Source organism: Cadophora gregata (assembly GCF_030347475.1).
Source record: "Cadophora gregata isolate MNR1 chromosome Unknown scaffold_9, whole genome shotgun sequence".
NCBI classification, from domain to species: Eukaryota; Fungi; Ascomycota; class Leotiomycetes; order Helotiales; family Ploettnerulaceae; genus Cadophora; species Cadophora gregata.
The window spans coordinates 1,831,327-1,852,812 of record NW_026695932.1 but is presented as its reverse complement, the minus strand read 5'-3'; the positions used below and the strand labels follow the sequence as shown (position 1 = coordinate 1,852,812).

Sequence of the window (21,486 nt, the reverse complement as noted above, 5' to 3'; positions counted from 1 at the left end):
CCTAGCGCAGTTGCCCCTCGCTACTGCACTACCTTTTGATACTCTTATAACCTTTACAGAATATAAATATAGTATTTAAAATACAGCGGATTTTTCTATTAAGTCAGAATTAGTATTAGAGGTATAGCTATAGAGCTAAAGATAAGTACTTTAAAGAGAGATAGGATACTAAAGTATAGGAGCCTAAGGCTAGATCTATATAATATTTAGGAAAGAATAAGAACTTAATATATAAAGAATACTAAGAGTATATAAGATAGTATAAGACTAATAGAAGATATAACTATACTTTATTAGTATAATAATATAAGAAGTAAGGAGTTAAGATAGTAGGAAGTTTCCTAAGCTAAATATAAAGTAAAGTTATATAATTTAGATAAAGATAGTAAGGACTAGTAGTATAGCTTAGTAGCTATACTAATCAGCTGATATATTACTATAATAAATAAACCTAAGGTTAAAGAGCTAATATTTCGAGCTTACTTACTTAGCTTACCTTACTTATAAGTATAAGATAGACTTATTAATAAGTTTAAAATTCTAAGTAATATATATTCTTTTTTAGTGTTTTTAAGTAGATTTCTATTATATATAAGTAAGCTGAAATACAAGGGTAGATACGATATATAGGGCGGTTTATAGCTAGTAGCTATATAAAATATAATTTTTAAAGTAATATATCTTTATAATAAAAAATAATATAAGTATAATTTTTTAACTAAGAAATACGAAAAGAGCTGAAATATTTAATTCTAGAAATTTCTATAATATAATATAGTAGAAACTTAGTAGAGAGAGAATATTAAAGAAGTAGTAGATATAAGAGATATAGAGCTAGGGCTATAAATAGAAGTAAAGGCTTTAGATATAACAGCTGAAATAGTGATATCTCTATAACGTAATCTACTATAAATATAATTTCTTAACTAAGAGATATAGAATAACGTGAAATAATTAATTCTAGAGTTCTTTATAATACAATAATATAGAAAATTAGTAGAGAGAGAAAATATAAAATAGTAGTAGATACAGGAGTTATAAAGTATAGATAGAAGTAAAAGGTTTAGATATAATAGCTAAAATAGCGATATCTCTATAATATAATATACTATAGATATGATTTTTTAACTAAGAAATATAGAATAGCCTGAAATAATTAATTCTAAAGGTTACACTAGTACGATATACTAGAAAATAGTATTATATAGCTTTCTTAATATAAGTAAGTGTTTTACAGGTAGTACTTTATAGTTTACGATAATATAAAAGCACATAAGTATTTAATAACTTATTAAATAAGGCTGACTTAATAATTATAGCTGAAGCGACTTTATAAATAACTCCCTTAGATAAGCTAGTCCTATATATTTAATAACTCTGTACTCTAATAACAGAAAAAGGTAATATTTATATTAAATAAAAGCTAAATACTACAGGTATATATAAATAAGTTTTCTGTTATTATATATAAAGGAATTTAAGTATTATAAGTAATTTAACTGAGTTTACCTTAAGTTAGAGATATCTTCACTTTAGCGAGTTATAGTTGTAAGTTCAGTTATTTACTACCTTACTAGCGCTAAAGTAGTAGCTTTACTGCCTCTACGATTATATAAAGACCTCCCCTACTTTCTTCTTTAACCTTTATTCCTTCCTTTAATAATACCTTAACCTTATAATTAATCTCTACCTCTACCTCCTTCTCCCTTTTCTACTATAGCTTTAAACCTTTAGTATTCTATTCTACTTTCCTTCTTACCCTTACTATCGTCTAAATAGTATTCCTATGCGTTTAGTACTTATTTTACTATTATTTTTAACTTTAACTCTAACTTTAACTTTAACTCTAACTTTAACTTTAACTTTAAGAATACCTATAAGTAAGCTCCCTTACCTTTAGTACTTTAACTTAGCTAACTTTAAGCTAGCCCTTAGTCTTTCCTTATAATAGTCTCTTATATTATAAACCTCAGCCTTATATATAGTTAAAGAGATTTAACTCTTACCTTAGTATAGAATTAACTCTAAAAAGCTAAGTACTTTCTTCCTTTAATTTATACTTCCCTTAGTTTACCTCTCTTCTACTTAGCTTCTTTAGGCTAGTTAGTTAGTAGTTCTCCTCCTTATCTACTTAAGCTCTTATACTAAATAAAAGTACTAATAGATCTTCTTTAATACTTAATTCTCTTACTACTCTCTAGTAAATAGTTAACTCTACTATTAGAAGCCTTATATTATTATGTCCTAAAGGTAGTATAAAGAGATACTATACTTTATATATTAACGTCGAGTAACTTTATCTTCCTTATAGTCTTTTTATATTACTAGAAGATAAGTAAAAGAGTAAAAGCCTCTTAGGAATATTCCTATTTAGCTCTATTGCGCTATAAACTACTAACTTAACGGCCTTAGCCTACTTAGGAAGTTCTCTCTTACTACTTATTAATTAAACTAACTACTATCTTAGGCTATTAATTTAAGGCTACCTTACTAGCTTTATTGTTTAAGGCTACCTCGCCGGCTTTATAACTCTATAACTTAAGGGGAGGATAAGAAATACCTTAGGAGGCTAGGAAATATCTTAGCTATAGCTATTCCGAGAAGTACTCTCTCGCTTTACTTTTTAACTAAGCTAACTACTATTTTAAGTTTATATATTTCCTTAATTTAAGGCTACTTCGTAAGCTCCTCTATTATTATTTAACTTAAAGCCTCTTTACTAGCTCTATAACTTAATATAATTAACCTAGCTATAGTTACTTCATGTAGTAATCTCCTACTTTAACCTAATACTAAGCTAACTACTCTTATAAGTTTACCTCTCTTATTAACTTAAGACTACTTCGCCGGCTCTATTGTTTAAGGCTACCTCGCTAGCTCTATAACTATATAATATAAGAGAGAAGAGCAAGAAAAGGAGGAAAGTAATTACTTTAGCTATAGTTATTTCAGGAAGTACTCTCTTATATTACCTCCTAATTAAGCTAACTATTATTTAAAGTAGCTTCTTCCTCTATCTAAGGCTACTTCACCGGCTTCCTTCGTTAATAACTTATAAGGCTTATTTATAATAACGCTAGAGGTGTTACCTTTTATTATCCTTTTATAAAGTACTATAGATAACCTTAACCTCTTACTACTACAAAGAGGTTACCTAACCTTACAAAGGAGTATTAATAGCCTCTTTCGCTATTACTTACTTGCCTTATAAGCTTTATCTATCTAGCTAAGTATTATTATTTACTTTTAACTTATATTAAGAACAGCTAATAAGCCTTAGATAAGATCAGCTTATATAACAGGCTTACGCTAGAGATTAACTAAGTTAGGTTAATCGCATTATAAGATATATCACTATAATATAACTACTTACTACTTATTATAACTTTACTATTACTATTACCTTCGCTATTGCTTTTACTATCGCCTTTATTATCCCTATCTATTATTATAATTATATACTAACCTTCTAACTTGCTAACCTTCTAACTTCAAATAGCTTTAAGGGGCAGCTAAGGAGCCTAGTTACCTAGTAAAGAAGTAGGCCCTTACTCCTCTATAGACTACTAACACTCGACTTCAACTTCGACTATATAGACTAGTTCTATCGATAGCTTAAGTAGTTAGGCGGACTAGTCCTATCTAAGGCTAAATATACTTAAGGCTTTATTAATATACTTAAGTACTTATTAATTCTTTGGTAACTCTAATATAATAGCTACGTTAAGCTTACTTTCCTTAGAGAGTAGGTAATCCTATTGAAGTTATAGCGAGAGAGGGCTACTACAGTAGTCTGAATAAGCGGAGCTCTACGCTCTTTTTTCTAGTAACTCTAATATAATAGCTGCGTTAAGCTTACTCTCCTTTAGGGAGTAGGTGATCCTGTTGAAGTTATAGTAAGGGAGGGCTACTATAGTAATCTAAACAAGCGGAGCTCTGCGCCCTTTTTTCTAGCAACTCTAACATAATAGCTATATTAAGCTTACTCTCCTTTAGGGAGTAGGTAATCCTATTAAAGTTATAGCAAAGGAGAGCTACTATAGTAGTCTGAATAAGCAGAGCTTTACGCCCCTTTAATACTCTACTAGAACTATCGGAAAAGTATTAACTAAGTTCGGTATTAGCTAAGATTATATTTAAATCAGATAGTCGTAACTATAATCCTAATACTAGCCTTAGTATATTAGTTTTAGTAACACCTACTACTTCTCTCTTTATAAATTAGTTCCTTGAAAGGGCTTCTTTCCTACTATAGATTAGTTCCTTAAGAGAGCTTCCTTATAAAGAGAGAGGAAATAAGTAGTTAATTAGATATCTATTATATTAGGTATCTTTAAACTCTTAGAATTTTTTAATAGAAGTATACTTTATAACTGAACTATAACTAAGCTTAGTTACTATTACTACTATTAGTATTAGAAGAATCGCTAATAGAAGATATAGAAGATATAGAAGATATAGAAGATATAGAAGATATAGAAGATATAGAAGATATAGAAGATAAGTCTTTAGAGTTACTTTCTCCTACTCTATAAAATAGTAAGATAAGTACCTTATCTTCTCTCTTAGAGTTAGAACTAGAATCTGTACTTATACTTAAACTACTATTACTATCTTCTAGTTAACTTAAGTCTAGTTCTTCTTTATCTTTATTCTTATAGTATTAATACTCTTATTCTATATAGTATACTTTTATAATATCGATCTACTTTTACTCTTTACGAGGTTTAGGGTATTCTTTTATATTAGTCCTAGTCTCTTAAATCTAATAAAGACACTCTTAGAGATATTAGTATATAAGAATATATAGTTAGTTTAAGCTAGAGAAGAATATCTAAGCCTTTAAGTCGAATTCTATACTTTCCTACTTAAGGATAAACTTATAAAGAGCTTCTATTTCGAGATATAAGTATATCTCTAAATTATAGTCTTCAACTTCCTTTTCTATCTCTACTAGTAATAGACTATAATCTGAAGAGTGTAAATTAGTACTAATTTTATAGCTATAATTCCGGAATTATTTTCCTAAGTACTAAAACATCTTATCTAGCTTTCCGTTTTAATAATAACTAGCTTGTTTTTTATCTTAACGTATATATCTAGTGTTCTAGTTCTTAATATACTATATAATTTACTTTCGTATAATATATATATATATATAAATTAAAGAGCTATCTTATTAATCTTTAAGCTATTAAAAAAGCTAGCCTTATATAAACTCTTAAAGTAAGCTTTCTATTCTCTTATTTATCCTTAAACTAGAAGATCCTACTAACGCTTAATACGAATATTTTTTAATTAAAACTCTGTAATAGTACGCTTCTTTCTATAATATACTTAGTTTATTTTATTTAAGTTATAGACCTACTTAATAGTTAGTAATTAATTAAGTCTCTAATCCCTTATTAGATCTAATACACTTTAGAAAGCTAAATCTCTTTATAGTATAGATATATTAAGCTTAATTCGCGACTTCAGTTCTATTAGATAACCTAATATATAGATTAGCTAGTAGCTAAAGCTTTACAGATTATAGCTTCTACTTTAGTAACTACTTTAGGATTATCCCTTTTCGACTTTTATCGTAAATCGTATTATTTATATACTTTTTTATAGATATAATTCGATAAGTTAGGATATCTATAGTATTCTTATAGAGCTTCTTTTATTTCTATATATTAGTAATTTCTTCACTAGAGTATTTTATATAACTCTATAAGATTTAGATCCTCTTATTCGCGCTTTCTCTTATCTAGCTACTTCTATTTTAAAAACTAATTATAGAAAGTACATCTCCTAGGAGTAAAATCAAGGTACTGAATACAGATCTATTTATAGGTCTAATTAAGTATCAAGTCCTATACTATATAAAGATTCTAAAGCTCCCTTTAAAAAGTAGCTTAACATACTAGCAGATACCCTTAAAGTATAATAAACGTCTCCTTTATAAGTAGTTACTTCAAGTATTATAAGATAAACAGAAGAGTAAGAATATAAAGTATAATTAAAGGTAAGATAATATAAGTATTTTCGCTTAATAAGGTATACCTTACTGTAACGGTCCGGTATTTACTCGCTGTAAATACAGAAGGCTGCAGTTGATCTCTGATGATCGAGAGGTAGGTGTATCACGTAGACGGGAAGACAGTTACTAAGTATCAGAATACTATTTGAAGTTGAGCACGAAGCTCCTATCTAATGGCAGACGTGCCAGTCTTATATAGAACCTTCGTTCTCCTTGGATCCCACAGGTCCCTTGGGATCCTTCACGACATAGTCGTACTGGATCCCTTGGGATCCCCTGGGATCCGTCACGTGACCCGACCGCGGAAGGCCGCTGCCAGATCACCGTGACCTGCAATACTACTATAATGTAATGCTATGTGATACATGTTCCTTAGACCTTATTGGTTCCTGTGAGCTTTACTCCTAGGAGCCGTCCGACTCCCAGGAGTACGCCTGCTCTGAGGATATTTCCTCCTGGGACCCAGCGGGCTCCCAGGAGCGTCCGTAACACTTACCTAGAGTAATTATAGTAAAGACTTCATAGAAAATAAAGTATAATTAAAGGAAAATCTATTTAATTAGCTAGCTAATAACCCTTAGAGCTACTATTAAGTTACTTAAACTTTATATATACCTTTCTTACGCTTACCCCGGTATCTTATACTTCGCGAAGTTAAAGTTATAAGTAGAATTACACTTATTAGATAAGTCTACCTAGTACTTAGTTAAGATCTAAAAGACTAGTATTAGTAAAGAAACTAACCTCATCTTTAGTAATAAGGTTAAATTAGTTAATTAGAAATTCACTATCTTTTCAAAATATAGTAGTAATATCTACTTATAGTATTTCAGCTACTCAAAGTATATATTCCATAGATTACAAGGCCTTAGTAATATTATTAATAATAATATTAGATCAGCGTAACTTTCTAGTTATATATATCTTTATATATAAGTTAATCGACTTTACTTTAATCTCCTTTTTAATCTCTGCCTTAATTATAGTATTAGTCGTATCCTTATTATCTAATAATAATAAAGATAATAACTCCTTTTCTTCCTCTTTAATAGTTTCTAGCTTAATTTAGATACTTACTTCTATAATAGTAGTACTAATAGAATTAATACTTTTACTTCTCTTAATCTTAAATATAGTTAGAAAGATAATAGGAGAGATAGAATTAGATCTCCCTTGCTTTAGAGCCTTCTTTTTCAGTTAACCTTTTAGCTTTAGAGCTAGAGGAGGTAAGAGACTTAGTATAGTATTTTCAATAGGAACAACTATTATATACTTATTAGGTACACTAAGTCTAAGGTAGTAGAAGTCTCGCTATTACTTTCTATTAAATTTCCTTAAGCTGTTAATAATATAGAGAAATTTACTTAGTAACTATCCTAAAGGCTAATGTTAGATAGTGATTTTCCGTTTAAAATTAATACTAAACTTAGATAGCGATTCTATCTATAAGTCTAATTCTTTTACTTAAGTATAAAGCTAGTCCTAGATAGTTAGTTATAATACTATATTCTTAAAGATCTTAAAAAGACGATTTAATACCTTAACTTTAACTAAAGCAGGGAACTTAAGGTTATCTAGGAATAATATAGCTTAAAAAGATATCTTAAGATTATCTTTTAGATTAATACTAAACTATTAGAGGAGCCTTAAGGTAAGTGCCTTATTATCTATATCCTAATCTCTAGTATATTTCTTTTTCTTTACTATTTAATAAGTAAGTTCCTCTCTATTAACACGATAAGTTAATATAGGTATAGATCTAGTTATAGAGATCTACGAAAGTTCTTCCCCTTAAGCTAGTTTATACTATCCTTCCTTAGCTACCTTCTCCTGCTTCTTTACTTTCTGTTTCTCTTATCTCTACTCCTCCTTAATATCTATAGTACTTTTTATACCTATAAAGATAATACTATTATTATTACTATTATTATCTAGAGATCTTATTACCCTAGTATATTCTAGTAGTAGTATAGCTAAGAGTCCTAGTAGATTCGACCCTTAAAACTTAGCGCAGCTAATTAGAGTATAAAAGTTAGCTAAATCGTTCTTAATAATATTACTATAAAAGATATATATTTTAGCTATAATATCTAACTATATAAAAGAGTAGCTAATATAAGAAAGTACTTCTTATATATTAGGAAACATAGGAAATATATATATAGATATATTAAGTTCTAAAAGTAGAAGGAAGTGAAGTAATAGTAAAGTAATAGAAAATTCAATAATCTATATCTTAATAACTACTAATAGAGATAAAAGGAAACCTATATTAATAAAATTATTATAATTAATAATCTAGATTCCGAGAGTATTATAAAGATTATTATATAAAGAGGTAGCTATATATTTAGTGTTTATAAAACTGCGGAGTAAGTGGGATCTATCTGATATTCTATATAATAAAATATCTTACTACTACTTGTATTAAGAGAGATATCTACTTATAAGGTAATAGAATAATAAAGTATATTATTACTAAGTAAGTAAGTGTATATTAGATAGGTCTTTAGTAATAAAGAGAAGGTAAGTAAGTAGAATAGTAGTATAATTATACTTTCGTACCTAATACTAACTAGTCCTTACGCTACACCTATTAATACACGTCGGTTAGCTTTATAAGTAGTATTAAAAAAATTCCTATACCTTAATTAGATTTTAATAAGACTATTATATATTATTAGGGTTAATATTAAGGTGTAATAAATAGTAGAAGTTAATAAATAGCGAAATATATAAAATCGCGAAATTGGAGGTTCCGCACAAGTGATTCATTTGGCTTCCCGTAGGGGACTCGGCACACCGGCACTGATTGATGCCGAACCGAACATGCCTTGCAGGCTTCCAGCCTTCCAGACTTCCAGCCTTCCAGACTTCCAGCCTTCCAGCCTTCCAGACGAGGCCAACACTGAACCAACTACCTTACTACTGAATGTTTCCATTCCGTTCAATTCGGTACCGTACCTGTCTGCCTGTACCTGTACCCGCTGGAGTCGACTCACAGCTGGATCAACTCTTCTCTTCCAGACAGGCCTCGAATAAGGTATCTAGCTAACCTCAAAGCGCCGAGACTCTTGACATTCGCAATTGCCGCTTGCGCTCCGAAGTCCTGGCACTAGTACTGAGGTGGTTGTCGTACGGTATCATGCATGGCATGCGCTCCACTCCCATTTAAACCTCGTTAGTGTTTACTTTCACTTTTCTCGCGCCGAGCTTTCGCGAGTACGACGACTCCAAAAAAATACTACGAGTTGCGAGACCGAGCTCAGGACAAACGCAGGTCTGCAAGCCAATTCTCTGTCTGCCAGACACAGCACGCAAACCATTCAGCACCCCAACGAACCTGCAAGGACATGGCTTCCTCAACAACAACAGATCCACCACCTGCATCAGCCCTCTGCGACATCCTGCAAGCCTCCAAGCCAAATGTCTTGTCCTCGCCTCACCCAGCGCACCTCTACAATCTAGCTACTCAAGTCGTCCATGATCTTCAATACCAGCACGACTGGCGTGCCATATCTATACACACGCATTCACCGCTCACCAACGATCCTCTACCGCGACTCCTTATTTCAGGATTGCCCCCAAAGAGAGCATACACGCATCCAGATGAGCAAGTGGAGATTCTGAAGGTGGAACATAAGGCTGGGGAGCGCATCGAGCAGAAACCAGAGAGGGAATGGGTGTTGCCTACGCAATTGCAGGAGAAGATGAGCTTGAAGAAGTTTGCGGCAGTCTTTGATGCGCTGAGTACTGTGCCACCTGGTGGTGAGCACGAAGAGCGAGACGGAGAATACCAGAAGAATGTGGGATGGCAATGGCAGGGAACGAACAGACAGAAGAGAATACTACTAGCTACGTTGCATGATGATAGCACGGTTGTTTACTATATAATGCATGATGGCATTGTTAAGCCGAGACAGAATTGAGAGGGCACAGCACGAAGCAAAGGAAAACCTACAGGGCCCAGAAGCACTTCTTCCATATCAAGGATTGCAAAGAGCTTGCAGAATCTGGAGCTGGTAGCAGGCATTCTCACAACTGAGAATATACTGGTTGGTGATATGCTCAACACGGCATGGCTTTGTGCTGACCAGATCAGAATTCACTCCTTTCAGGCATATTTGAGCAGCACGGGAAACAGAGCAGACGAAAGACTTGTGAACCTGCAACCTAACCAACGGCAGGAGCAGCAGCAAAGGAACATGAATTTCCAGAGACTTCCCAGAGACTGTCAAAGATGTAAGCTACTGCAAACAGTATACGTCTGCATCCAATACCTTCAGCAAATGTTCCATCTCTTGGTCAAAAGATCGGACAGATGGAAAAAAGAATGTATTTGACTTGATGTCCTCCAGAGATAAATTCATCCATTTATGTTCAATCGACCTTCCTTCCGTGCCAGAAATAACTATGAACTTTGAGTGCTCACTCCAAGTTCATTGACCAGTTCGGTTCCATAGCACTCATTGTGATGTTGCGATTTCGATGATGTAGATTGTTTTAGCATTGATTCTTTTGATTACAGTGTCAGTGTCTGCTAATGTCAATGTTACAGATATAAGAATGTTGATTGTGACCGTTCGAAGTAGTTAGGACATTGAGGGCATTGAGGATAGTGGCGATCTCAAACATATTCAAGATCTCAATGCGTTCGCAGCATAGTAAGCTGCTGATGGATCACTACGTCACTGATATGCTTCTTCAAGCATAATTTAGTACAAACATCTGATAGTCGCGATAAGTATTTTTCGTCGGCATCACTATGAACCTGGGGTGCATTATCAATTTCGCGGGTTGAGAGTTGACCCCGCTATACAGTTACGGCAAGTATTTAAATTAAATTTTTTTGCGAAGCGTTTAGAAGATCGAGGTCCATGACCGTATCGAGTTGAGAGTATCTGAAGAAAACTAATGCATCTTACAGCGAGAAACGTTTATATCGGCGTCAAGTGAATTTACTTGTACATCCCTAATGTCTCGGAACGCATGCTGGCTATTCTTCTCCCACCACTACTTACAGATCACTGGGGCGGAGAAATAGACTCGTAAGCGGCGGGTTCTTGGAAGCTTTCATTACACTGCGAAGCATAGCTCTCCGTACAGTGCCTAAAATTTCATGCATGCTTGCAACCGGCTCATCGAACGGAAGATCTTCAAGTAGTATCAAAGCAGTAGATTCAATATCCTAGTGACCCATCCCAAACCAACCAAGCAAGGAAAACAGATCAAAGCAGATGGAAGCATCATGATAAACACCTCGATCACCTGGTTGTCCACTTAATCATATACTCGTAAGTCCAGAGTGCTGAGCGCTGTAATGCCATGAAGGAACGCCAGCCACCCACTTGAATGCAAACTCCTAACCCGCACCCTTTCCACATTAACTCCATAAGCCATAGCCCACCTCAGAAAACCATAAAAATAGCCAGAGCAAAAAAGAACGAAGCAGAATCACGCCATGCTCTCCCTAGGTGACATTGCAAAGCAACTCAGCCTCTAGAATGAACTTGCCCTCCTTGTACTTCTCACTAGCTTCATACGCCTTATCGTACTTCCAGCCAACTGTCTCACTGCACTGTCTGCACGCAATGTCGCGGACGATGTGGCGGCCTGTGGTCATATTACGCTCCGAGGCATCGCCGGCTACAACATTGACGACATTGTTGAAGAGGTAGGCTTTGCCATGTTGGCCACGGAAGTTCTGAAAAGAGGTTTTTAGTCCGTGCTAGTCTGGGTGGGAGTAGAAAGATGGGATAAGGGTAGCCAGTAGGCTTTGAATAGTGGAGTGACGAAGGGATGAGAGGGGAAAGGACGACTTACTCGGCTGATGATATCCTCATGGTTGGAAAGATGAGCCTTACAATTCTTGCAGCCGTAGATCTTGTGGCTATTCAGGTACACATTATAGGAGAGGCCCATATTGTCCTGCTTCCTTGCTCTCTTGCCGAACCGCACTTTGGCTGTTCTGTCCGGTCTTGTCCAGACTCACTAATCCAGTCTTTCTTGTTCCCCTCGTTTTTGAAACTCGGAATCTGGAATGAGACGTGCGAAGTATATGGGCTGGCAGATCCCTCTGAGTTGAGATCTCTTCAGGTATGCAGGTAATTGCTAGTAGGCTGAGGGTTGAAGGAAGATCAAGCAAGTGACGTGTCGATCCGGCGTGAACGTTGTTCTCGCAGGACAGGTAGCTCGGGGTGGAGTGGACGTCTCGAAGTGAAGTGAGCTAGGCAGCGATGACAGGCTTATTTGGTTGTCGTTTATCCAGCATTTGAAGAGGCGTATCTAGGGAAAAGAGGGAGAGGGAAGAGAAGGGTCGAAGAGTAAGCAGAGGCAGGTAAGCAGTGGGTTTGGGCTGTAGGTCTTGGGGTGAGGTCTAGGCTGGAGCATTCAGCAGAGGTTATGCGCGATAACCGGAACGAGTCTCGATTGCAGCCGATAAGGGAGGGGCAGCGCTTGGCGTTAGCGTTAGCAGAGGAGATTTGTGGGATCTCTCTGACATCAGTCAGTACTGATTGAAGAGTTGATGTTGATGGAGACAGGAGATGATCTCTTGAGAAGCTAATCCTTGCATTATTGAGAGTTACAAAGGACTTGCCATAATGTCTGCACAAAGTAAAGCTATAATTTTGACTTGGAGGATCACTGTCCAGGCACTGTTCCGCGAACAGCGACCGACAACAACACGATATCAGGAGTTGAAGTTGGCACAAAACTGTACTCAAGAGAAAGAGATTGTGGTGGGATGTATGATCTGATACATAGCTGCTCAGCAAGCCGTGTCATTTCGTCATCTCATATCAGATCTAAGCTGTCTCCTTCATTCTTCGGCCATTCTTACCCTGGCCCACTCTAGAAAATACCCTATCATGTACAAAGAAAGTCTGCCTTGTGCTGTTTCGTGTTATTTGTCCCTCCCCTGTCCCCACCAAGTGAGAATGGGTGAACATGAGGGTGTTGTGAAGAAGCCGAAATGTCACAGAAGCTGACAACGTCTATCCCAAAATTCCCTACCATCTACCTTCTCAAGTCACCGGAACTTTTGTTGGTATTGGAGATCTCTACCAAGAAAATGCCTCCTCCACGAAATCGATATTGCTCACCAGTTGTCGGGCTCTTACTGCACTTCTCACATCATCGCTCAATGCACCAGATCCACAGACGGAGACGCCCATAGCACCGATTTGGTTCTCGATCTCGAGGTCCATGAGAGTCTCGATATTTGGTCTTCCGGGAAACATTTGGACGGTTGCAGAAGGGCTGTGAATTTCCTTAGTCGAGCGAGGTCGGGAGATGAAGAGCATGATACGGAGAACATCACGTCGCTTGTCCATGGCGAGTATGGACGTCATCCACGGTCGAATCCACTCAAGATGCTCGGGAGACTGGATTATCCAAACGAGAACGATCTTGCGAGCAGCAACTGACCCGTTGGCATACCCGGCTACTAGATTACGAACGTGAGGTACTTGATGGGTGATTCCAACACCTCCGGCAAATAGCATTACTGTTCCATACGAAGTCATCTTACCACCGTTAGTCGCTGAAGATCCGACAAAATGGAGGAACTTACCATGTGCTTTCCACCGTAAGGGCCCTCGGCGAAACACTTAGTATAGAACTTTCCATCGGGAGAACCTTCGGCCTTCTGGAACAACTTCTTGGTGAAGCCTGTTCTTTGTCGAATGACGTATGACATGGAAGTCTTCTTCATAGCCAGTATATCCTGTCGATTCATTGCGAGCTTCTCACCTTCTAAGTTTTCCGCCTCTTCTGACCACGCAACCGAGAACGGATGCGAGGTGAACAAGCCAACCGATGGCATGTATAGGTATGCGTGTTGGCCGGCCTTGAAAGTCCATGGTCGAGGCATGTCGACGGTAACGCGGACAGCATTACCTGGGAGGGCTTCGACGAGGGCCTTGGAGCCAGTTCCATTTCTCCATGCCAATTTGACAAGTCGCGTACCACGCTCGGCTGCCCAAATACCGATGACGCCGTAAAGCAGGGTAAGCTGTGGAACCTCTGCAAGCTTAAGATGATACCATAGTCCGACAATGCTGAGGATGGCGAGAGCGATGTGGATATATTTGAAGGTTTCGTAAAATGCATGACGGAAGATTGAGCTGGCTTGGATGGAGATTGCTACAAACGCGACAGTAGCCTAGAAAATTAGAATCGAGTGTGCTAACTTTGGCAAGCAACTTACAACAAAACCATACGTAATGAAAGGAGTTCCAGTGATAGACGCCTGAATAGCAGCCCAGCCACCTCTTGAATATGACGAAATGGCCCATGCTACCGTATGGGCAACTGCCTCGAGAACCACGATACGGCCAAACCATCTGTGAAGCAAGTTGAACGTGTCGAATGAGATATTAAGCCAGTTAATCAGAATGTTATTTCGTCCGGCCATGATGAACAGAGGGATCTAGAATAGAAGAGTAAATAATGGCCCTCACGTGATGACAAATGATTTACCATGTTGACAACGGAAAGGATACCAGTACGGTTCCTCAATTGCTTGAGAGTATCAGCATATGCTAGATCCCAGTTGATGCTCACAACGCAGAAGGCGACGTTCGTGCCAATATATCCAACCAGAAACGCGAGCTGAAGACGAGTGGGAAGTGTTCCCATGTTGACTGCTGAGGACAATTGGAATTCCCTGTTATGTCTCTTGCTGACCACTGGAGCATAGAGAAGATGCTTCTTGAAGCGGGCAAAATTCTCAGAAGGAGCGATGAAGTATGATTGCGTGTCGTTGTTGAGAGAAGTCAATTGGCGAACATATTTGACCAGTTCTGTGCTCATCCTCCACATGATCATCGCTACCACTAGAGAACCGCAAATGATGAAAAGGTAATTATAGAAGTCCTGATTCAATACGTTTGCTTTGGCTGCTTCAGCTTTTGCTGCCACGGCCGCGGCCCCAGTAGGGGCTGGTGGTGCTGCTCCGAAAGCTATCCGTGCCAAAGCCATCACGGCCAGGAGCCGAGTCGAAGAAGACATAACTGTTTCTTCCTTTGCTGGCGAAATACCGCGACTGTTAAGGGAAACTTTTCGAAAAGTGACGTCGAGATCTGCTTTTGCTTTGACGTTGGAAACGAGTACTGTGGGGAGTTGCAAGATCCAAGCCCGGGTAGCGTCGAAGATCTCAATATGATTTAGGATTGAAGATCGAGGAATATCCCAGCCTCAAGTCCGAGTGAACTTCGTGAAAGTATTCTGAAGAATGTCCAGCAGCAAACAGAATATCTGGTGAATGAGAAGTTGAGTTTGAAGGGTTGAGCGGTTTAAGGAATGTGGAACCCAAATCGAGGGGTGTCTGTCGTCTAATAAAGCGGTCCTCTAACTCAGAGGGATCTTTGAAATGAAGGAGAGTACAATCAATATGGATCTGTAGGCGAAGAGAAGAGACCTTGAGTGTTCTCGTCCAGGACCGAAGTCAGAAAAGGATGATCGCGCAAGCACGAGTGGAAGGGAAGAAGATTTGCCTGTCGTCAGTTGAGGCACACGAGAATCCGAGGAAAAGAAAAGGTTGGTGGTGAGAAGGAGGAATGGAAGAAGAAAGGGGTGGAAAGTGGTTGGTGGAACGGGACGAGAACTTCTTAAGATCTGCCCCCAGAGGAGCGGAGGCCAGGGGGGTGAGGAGGGGGGCCGTTGGCATCTTGTTAGAATGTGCCCGATCCCCACGACAAGCAAGCAAGCAAGCAAGCCACTTCGACTAGACAACCTAGGTTTGAGGAAACAGATTTCAGTGGAACCTGACTACTATTGTACTCAAGCCGCTTGAGCTGCAGGAGCAATAATAGTAATAATAATGGAGCATAGCAGCATAGAAGTGGAGATGGAGGTGGAACGGGTTGGAGACAAGACGCCATGGCACGCCAGGCTTACCCACCCATCTATGTTTTCGTTGGGTCTCTTATCTCCCTACCCTTGTCTCTACTCTTATTTCTCTACCTACCTACCTACCTACCTACCTACCTACCTACATAGGTACTCTTCTCGTTTCCATGTCACGAGACTGGAGAGGAGCGTGTAAATTGGTAGATAGGTAGGTACCTTAGGTAGTTACTGACCTTGTACTGTGACCTTGTACTGTGCGTTGATTGAGCCGTCGGCCTGTCGTTGCAAGAATAAAAGGAGGGCCGAGGCAGGGGCAGAAGGCAGAGGGCACTGGCGGGCGTGGATAAATTTAAACTTACGACGGTTGTTGCGTGTTGATAAGCCACGACGCCTGGGCATCAATCGAAATCGACGAATCGACAGGCTCCCGGCGCAGGTACAGTGGTACACTGGTACAGAGTCTCGAGAGTGCACGTTCTTCCCTGCCATTAATAATTATCCTTGCCTTCCGCTGCTTCTCTACCCTACTGTACTGTATGCTGTGGGGTGAGGGGGTCAACGATGAGATGCCCAGCCCGCCGGGCGACAGGGGACAGGGGACAGGGCTCAGGCCTTGGCGTTCGGGGCTGGGGGCTAACCCGGCTAAGGGAGGGATGGCGGACGGGGGACGAGGACGAGGGCGAGGGCGAGGAGGGCGAGGAGGGGAGGGGCCCAGGTATGCCAACGTCGGTAGGCGCGAGGCTAAGGTAAAGTTCCTAGGTTGTGGCCGTTTCACCACTGAGGTGCCCAGTGCCCAGTGCCCAGTGCCCACTGGCCACTGGCCACTGCCCAGGTGATATCCCGACCGACGGGACGGCGCTGCTCAGGGGTTCAGGGGATCCACTCTGCTACTGTACCGCACCCCTGACATTACCTACAGTAGCAGTCTCTCAAGAGTCTGCAACTCCTGCCGAGCACTCGACTAAAACAACAGCTGCCGGTTCGGAGATGTGCTGTATCACCTGCATCGAAAGCATGTATTTCCATACCGCCAATCTACCCAAGAATAAATCTGTAAATATCATACAATCAGGCTTGGTTCGCCTGCCCACTCTCATTCCGGTAACTACTCCCCACGAAACGCCAATCTCGATCCCAGATTTAAAATATACATCAATCTATTTGAGTCCACAAGCACCGAGAAACCCCTTGCTGAACCTAGCCTAGTCTCTTGTGAATCAAACGAGCGCTAATCCTTTCCTCTCTCAAAGCCTCTCCACAAACCAATCTCGCAGGCCTGCCAAATAATTAATCTGTGGTGACGCATGTGGGGAGAATTTAAGGAGCATGTTTATTGTCAGTTCGGCACGATCATAAACAAAATACTATCCCTTCGACACGCCGAGACAGCGAGCAACAAGGCAGGGGAAATTGTGAGGAGGTCAATCCGCTCTCTAACTTTTCGTAATATTGTTTCATTTCGCAAGAAACATCGAGTATGAGGAAATACCAACAGAGATTTCTCACAGCACACAGTTCACAACACCTTGTAGTCTCGTTAGTAGGTGCTCCGGTCTTCGAACACCGGATTTCTCGCTCTTTCAGGTCCGGCGTGCTTCCTCCGAGTGAGCATTCCTAAGGGGTTGAAGCTGTCGTGGAAGATAGATTGGGGTGTTGATCAGGCTGTTGATTAAACCAGGTGCAAAAATGTCACAACTTCATTGATTGGTTTCATTGGCTTGATTGGCTTGTAAGTTACTGAGCTCCATTGGCCGTGTTGAAACCGAACAAACATATGATAAGAGCAGAGTCGTTTCACTTGGTCGGACGGCAACTTCAGCCGATTTATCAAAGCACGTGAGACCAACCCGCCAAGTCTTTCAATTAAGCAGAACATGAGATGACTTTTGCATGCACGCATTCGTCAGGCGGGGAATTGTGCTCGAGTTGCTCTATTCACGTATCAATCCCGAAGCGACAAGTAGGGATGGGTGCAGTGGTGATGCAGACATCGTGGCAGGGCTGTGCAAAGAAGTGCTTGAACTACCAATAGAAAATTACGAGGAAGCAAGAATAGACGTTTCTCGGCACCCTTCACATCTTTCGGTCGACGGTTAGACATTCGTCTCGCTATTCGAGGGATGCTGACGTCGGCTTGCAATCCCATCTTTCACCCGGCCCAACCAGATCGAACTTGACTCCTAATCCTATCGGTCCGTAGATGGTGTGTACGCGAAGACCATACTCCAATTTCAACGTCAAGCATCCTGTGTCCGCGTCTTTAGGCGTTGTATGTTTTGATGCTGAGGGAACACTGCGGATTTAAATGCACAACTCATCTTCGCTGTCGCTGAGAGGAGCGATGCTCAGGGAACTGGACTTTGGTGGGATTGCTTCCGTCACCTGACGTGGACGCCGAGCATTAGACTTTCCTGAGCTTGTGGCATCCCTCAATGCTTGATCGCTACGAGATGATCCGGAGAGGATACTCAGCTCATCATCGCTGTCTTCGAACAACTTCCACGCTTGGCTCGGGCGAAGCGCCCTCCGCCCTAGCCTTGGTGCTCGATCAACGTGCTCACGATATCCTGTAGATCCGCCACCCTCATTCGAACATGCGGCTGTCGCGGTAGAAACGAATGAGTCTTCGAGATTTTGCCACTCATGACTGTTGCGAAGTAACTTTCTCTTCAGCCTTGGTCCTCTGTCAATTGGCCGTCGCTCAGGAGACGCCATGCTTGCCAATGATGTCGTGGAACCATTCCAGATAAGTGAATAATCGGGGACTGAAACGTCCATCTCACTTAAGTCAGCCTCATCTTCGGAGTCAGCCTTTCCTAGGAATACAGCAGAGTCAAGCTCATCATAACTGTTAGTCAATATTGTTATGTCGTTGTGGGCAGGCTTGTCATCCTCAGATGCAATGTCCGTTACAGCGCCTACTGATCCGCTTCGAGAACTCAAAGACTGAACTCGTACTGAATCGTCAAAATTCGGACTGCTGAATGGCGAAGCATTTCGATACATAACTGCTGCTACCTGGCTTTCCAATCTTCGCAATTTTGGCGGAGGCCGATAGGGGGTATCAAACTCGGAATAGCCGCAGAAAGCTTTGGCAGCAACGGCCTTTGTCTTAGCAACGCCAGCAGGCGTCGCAGTTACCCACTCGCCAATCCCTTCCTCCCAACGGAATCCACTCAGGTCCTCGTCGCAATCCTTACCTGTGGTTTCATGCAGGCCGATTTCAACGTCGAGTCTTCTAGCAGAATATCGTTCGTCCACGATGGCGGCATAGTCGATATGCTCGCGATCCGGGACTTTCTGGGCAAAGGCAAAGGCGCTGTCGACGATCAATCCCTGAACAATACTAGTTTCGTCTTTCTCAGCAGCTGCTGCGAACATGAGAAGGTGTATTTGTTCGAGATGCGCCAGCCCTGGGCTAGTGGATGCTCTGCCACAACATCTAGCGACCTGACAAATGAGATTAACAGCTTGAAAGTATGAAGGTGAAGCTGCCGAGATGCTCTTGTGTTGCAGTCGAGCCAGGAGTAAATCGACCAAAGAGCAATTTTGATCTTCCTGTTTGACAATGTCACCCTGGATGATCAGATTCGACAGGAGCAATAATATCTGCTTATCAGCAGATCCGCATTCGACCAAACACCCGCCCAGAATTGCGGTGATGTGATCATATTGGGTAGATTGATGTGCGATCTTGTAGTTGTCCTTTCGCTGCGCCTCCTTGCTCAGGATAACAATCGACGAGAGAGTAGTAAGCAGACTCGAAAAAGTGTTCTTAACTGCTTCAGTGACTGCGTTGCTTCCAGATGTCGACGGACTTGGCCCAGCAGAAGAGAGTAGAGATAGGGCATTATCCAGGAACGCTATGGCGTCATCATCAATTTGCCCAGGAGAGATGCGCTGCATGGCTTTAGTCCAGATAGATCCAAACTCTTTGGTAGCGAGCCATTCAAGCGGCAATAATCCGCTGGCCATTATACTTGACAGTTCCCTGAACTGGAAGGAGGCGAGGCTGGTAAAGTCGGTGAAGTTTGACAGCATTCTCAATGGTCGGCTAGGCGTATCATATAGAGTCCTCGGACTCGGGTATTCCCGCGAAGATACAAGTGCTGAAAGAATGGATTGTGCTTCTTCAATAGCAAATGTGTTAACGCAAAGAGCAATCAAGACGCCACAGAAAGAATCTTCGAATAAGCCCGAGTGGACAGATTCACGGATGACCTGAATTCCGTGGGATCGAACTACGTCCTTCAAACATTTCCAACCATATCTGGATGGTCCAAATGACTCTAGTTCGTCATATATCTCGGTTGAGATATCTCTTTGGTCAAGAGCTTTTCTGCTACCAGTTGCTTCCATGTGTGCCTCTATCAATCCTTCTTGTTGGGTAATATATCGCGGAACAGCATGGAGCGTCATTGAAAGCAAAGACCTGGCTCCTTTTGGCTTTGTGGTTGCCGCTGTTCCATCCTTGGTTGTGGCGCGAAGCAATGCTTCCAGTCCATTGTATATGCCCTCATATATCGTATATCGTGATGCAGGAATCTTCTGCCGCAATTCTCGTAATGTTTCGGATTGGTGGAATTGGCCATCTCCGTCATTGGCTGGGTACCGTGTTCTAGGACGCTTGTTTGCTCGGACAACTTCTGCACGTGGCTCATCGTGTGCCGACCATGGTGCTTGGAACACAGGAGGTTTGTTGCCCCTAGCTCGAGCAAGTATAGGCGTTGGTATTGTGATTTCACCAGGAAGTATTGAACCCCTCTCTCTTTTTGGTGCTGCACTTCGAAGACCTCGTTTCGTAGCTTGTGGGTTACTCCCACTTCTTCCTCCTCTGCTAGAATATGTTTGTCTGATCCTTCTTTTCGTTTTGGTCCATTCTGCATCGGCACTTCTCGAATCCTGTGGGATGGTTGCCCTTTCATTCCGAATATTCTCTTTTGCTGTGTCCTGAAGCCACAAAATATCCTTTTTGAGAATGGCAACTCTCGAGGTCAAGGCTCGGAGGAGTCGGTGGCAACGTGCAGCTGTCCACTCCTGCTCCTGATCCGCATCGAATACTCTGGTATTAATGGTGGATTCGCGCCGTCTAACTGGCGTAAAGGCATGCGAATTGCTGCTCGAAAGAGGTACTGCAATGTCCATAGTGGACTTTCTTCCACAATGTAAACAGACTTTACATTCTAACTCGGGTAGAGATGACTTACTACTGATTATCCAAGAGGGAGGTAATTTCCATAGCAAGAATAATGTGTTGTCAATCGCAAAGAAGTAATGCAAGCTGTAAGTTTGGCCTGTGAAGAGCAAAGCGACGGAATCAAACCACCAATAGACCTGGATGTTGGGTCATTGGATGTTGTAAATAAACAAACCCGCCCGGTTGGGTTTGCGCCGATTGGTCGAAGCACAAGGCTGTTTTGCCTCCCGTCTACCCTACCAAAGCCGGTCTCCGAAGTGTCCCGTGCATCTCGATTTTTTTTTGATCCCTACTGGAATGCCTCTCTCCTGAAAAGCATCCTCATCCTCTCTTTCCAATAACCCTTCTACCATTTTCTTGTACCACCAATAACTGTTTCTCCTTCGCCTGCATATACCTGGGGTTTCTTTTG

General features: G+C 40.4%; 4 protein-coding genes across 4 annotated transcripts; 1 reads left to right on the top strand and 3 right to left on the bottom strand.

Annotated features, from left to right (window-relative positions):
• Positions 1 to 9,378: 9,378 nt before the first annotated feature.
• ONS95_014867 (uncharacterized protein) lies at positions 9,379 to 9,954 on the top strand (the record flags this gene model as incomplete). The annotated part of the gene is made up of 1 exon (XM_058508548.1): positions 9,379 to 9,954. The coding sequence occupies one exon, from the start codon at positions 9,379 to 9,381 to the stop codon at positions 9,952 to 9,954; it is 576 nt and encodes a 191-aa protein (XP_058356235.1).
• A 1,541-nt stretch (positions 9,955 to 11,495) lies between these two features.
• ONS95_014866 (uncharacterized protein) lies at positions 11,496 to 11,947 on the bottom strand (the record flags this gene model as incomplete). The annotated part of the gene is made up of 2 exons (XM_058508547.1): positions 11,496 to 11,729; positions 11,849 to 11,947. The coding sequence occupies 2 exons, from the start codon at positions 11,945 to 11,947 to the stop codon at positions 11,496 to 11,498; spliced, it is 333 nt and encodes a 110-aa protein (XP_058356234.1).
• Positions 11,948 to 13,086: 1,139 nt separating this feature from the next.
• Positions 13,087 to 15,037, bottom strand: ONS95_014865 (uncharacterized protein; the record flags this gene model as incomplete). The annotated part of the gene is made up of 4 exons (XM_058508546.1): positions 13,087 to 13,551; positions 13,599 to 14,189; positions 14,235 to 14,456; positions 14,507 to 15,037. The coding sequence occupies 4 exons, from the start codon at positions 15,035 to 15,037 to the stop codon at positions 13,087 to 13,089; spliced, it is 1,809 nt and encodes a 602-aa protein (XP_058356233.1).
• Positions 15,038 to 16,975: 1,938 nt separating this feature from the next.
• ONS95_014864 (uncharacterized protein) lies at positions 16,976 to 21,222 on the bottom strand. Its single transcript, XM_058508545.1, has 2 exons — positions 21,085 to 21,222; positions 16,976 to 21,028 (listed from the first exon to the last, which is right to left on the bottom strand). The coding sequence occupies exon 2, from the start codon at positions 21,020 to 21,022 to the stop codon at positions 18,179 to 18,181; it is 2,844 nt and encodes a 947-aa protein (XP_058356232.1). The 5' UTR covers positions 21,023 to 21,028; positions 21,085 to 21,222; the 3' UTR covers positions 16,976 to 18,178.
• Positions 21,223 to 21,486: the final 264 nt, after the last annotated feature.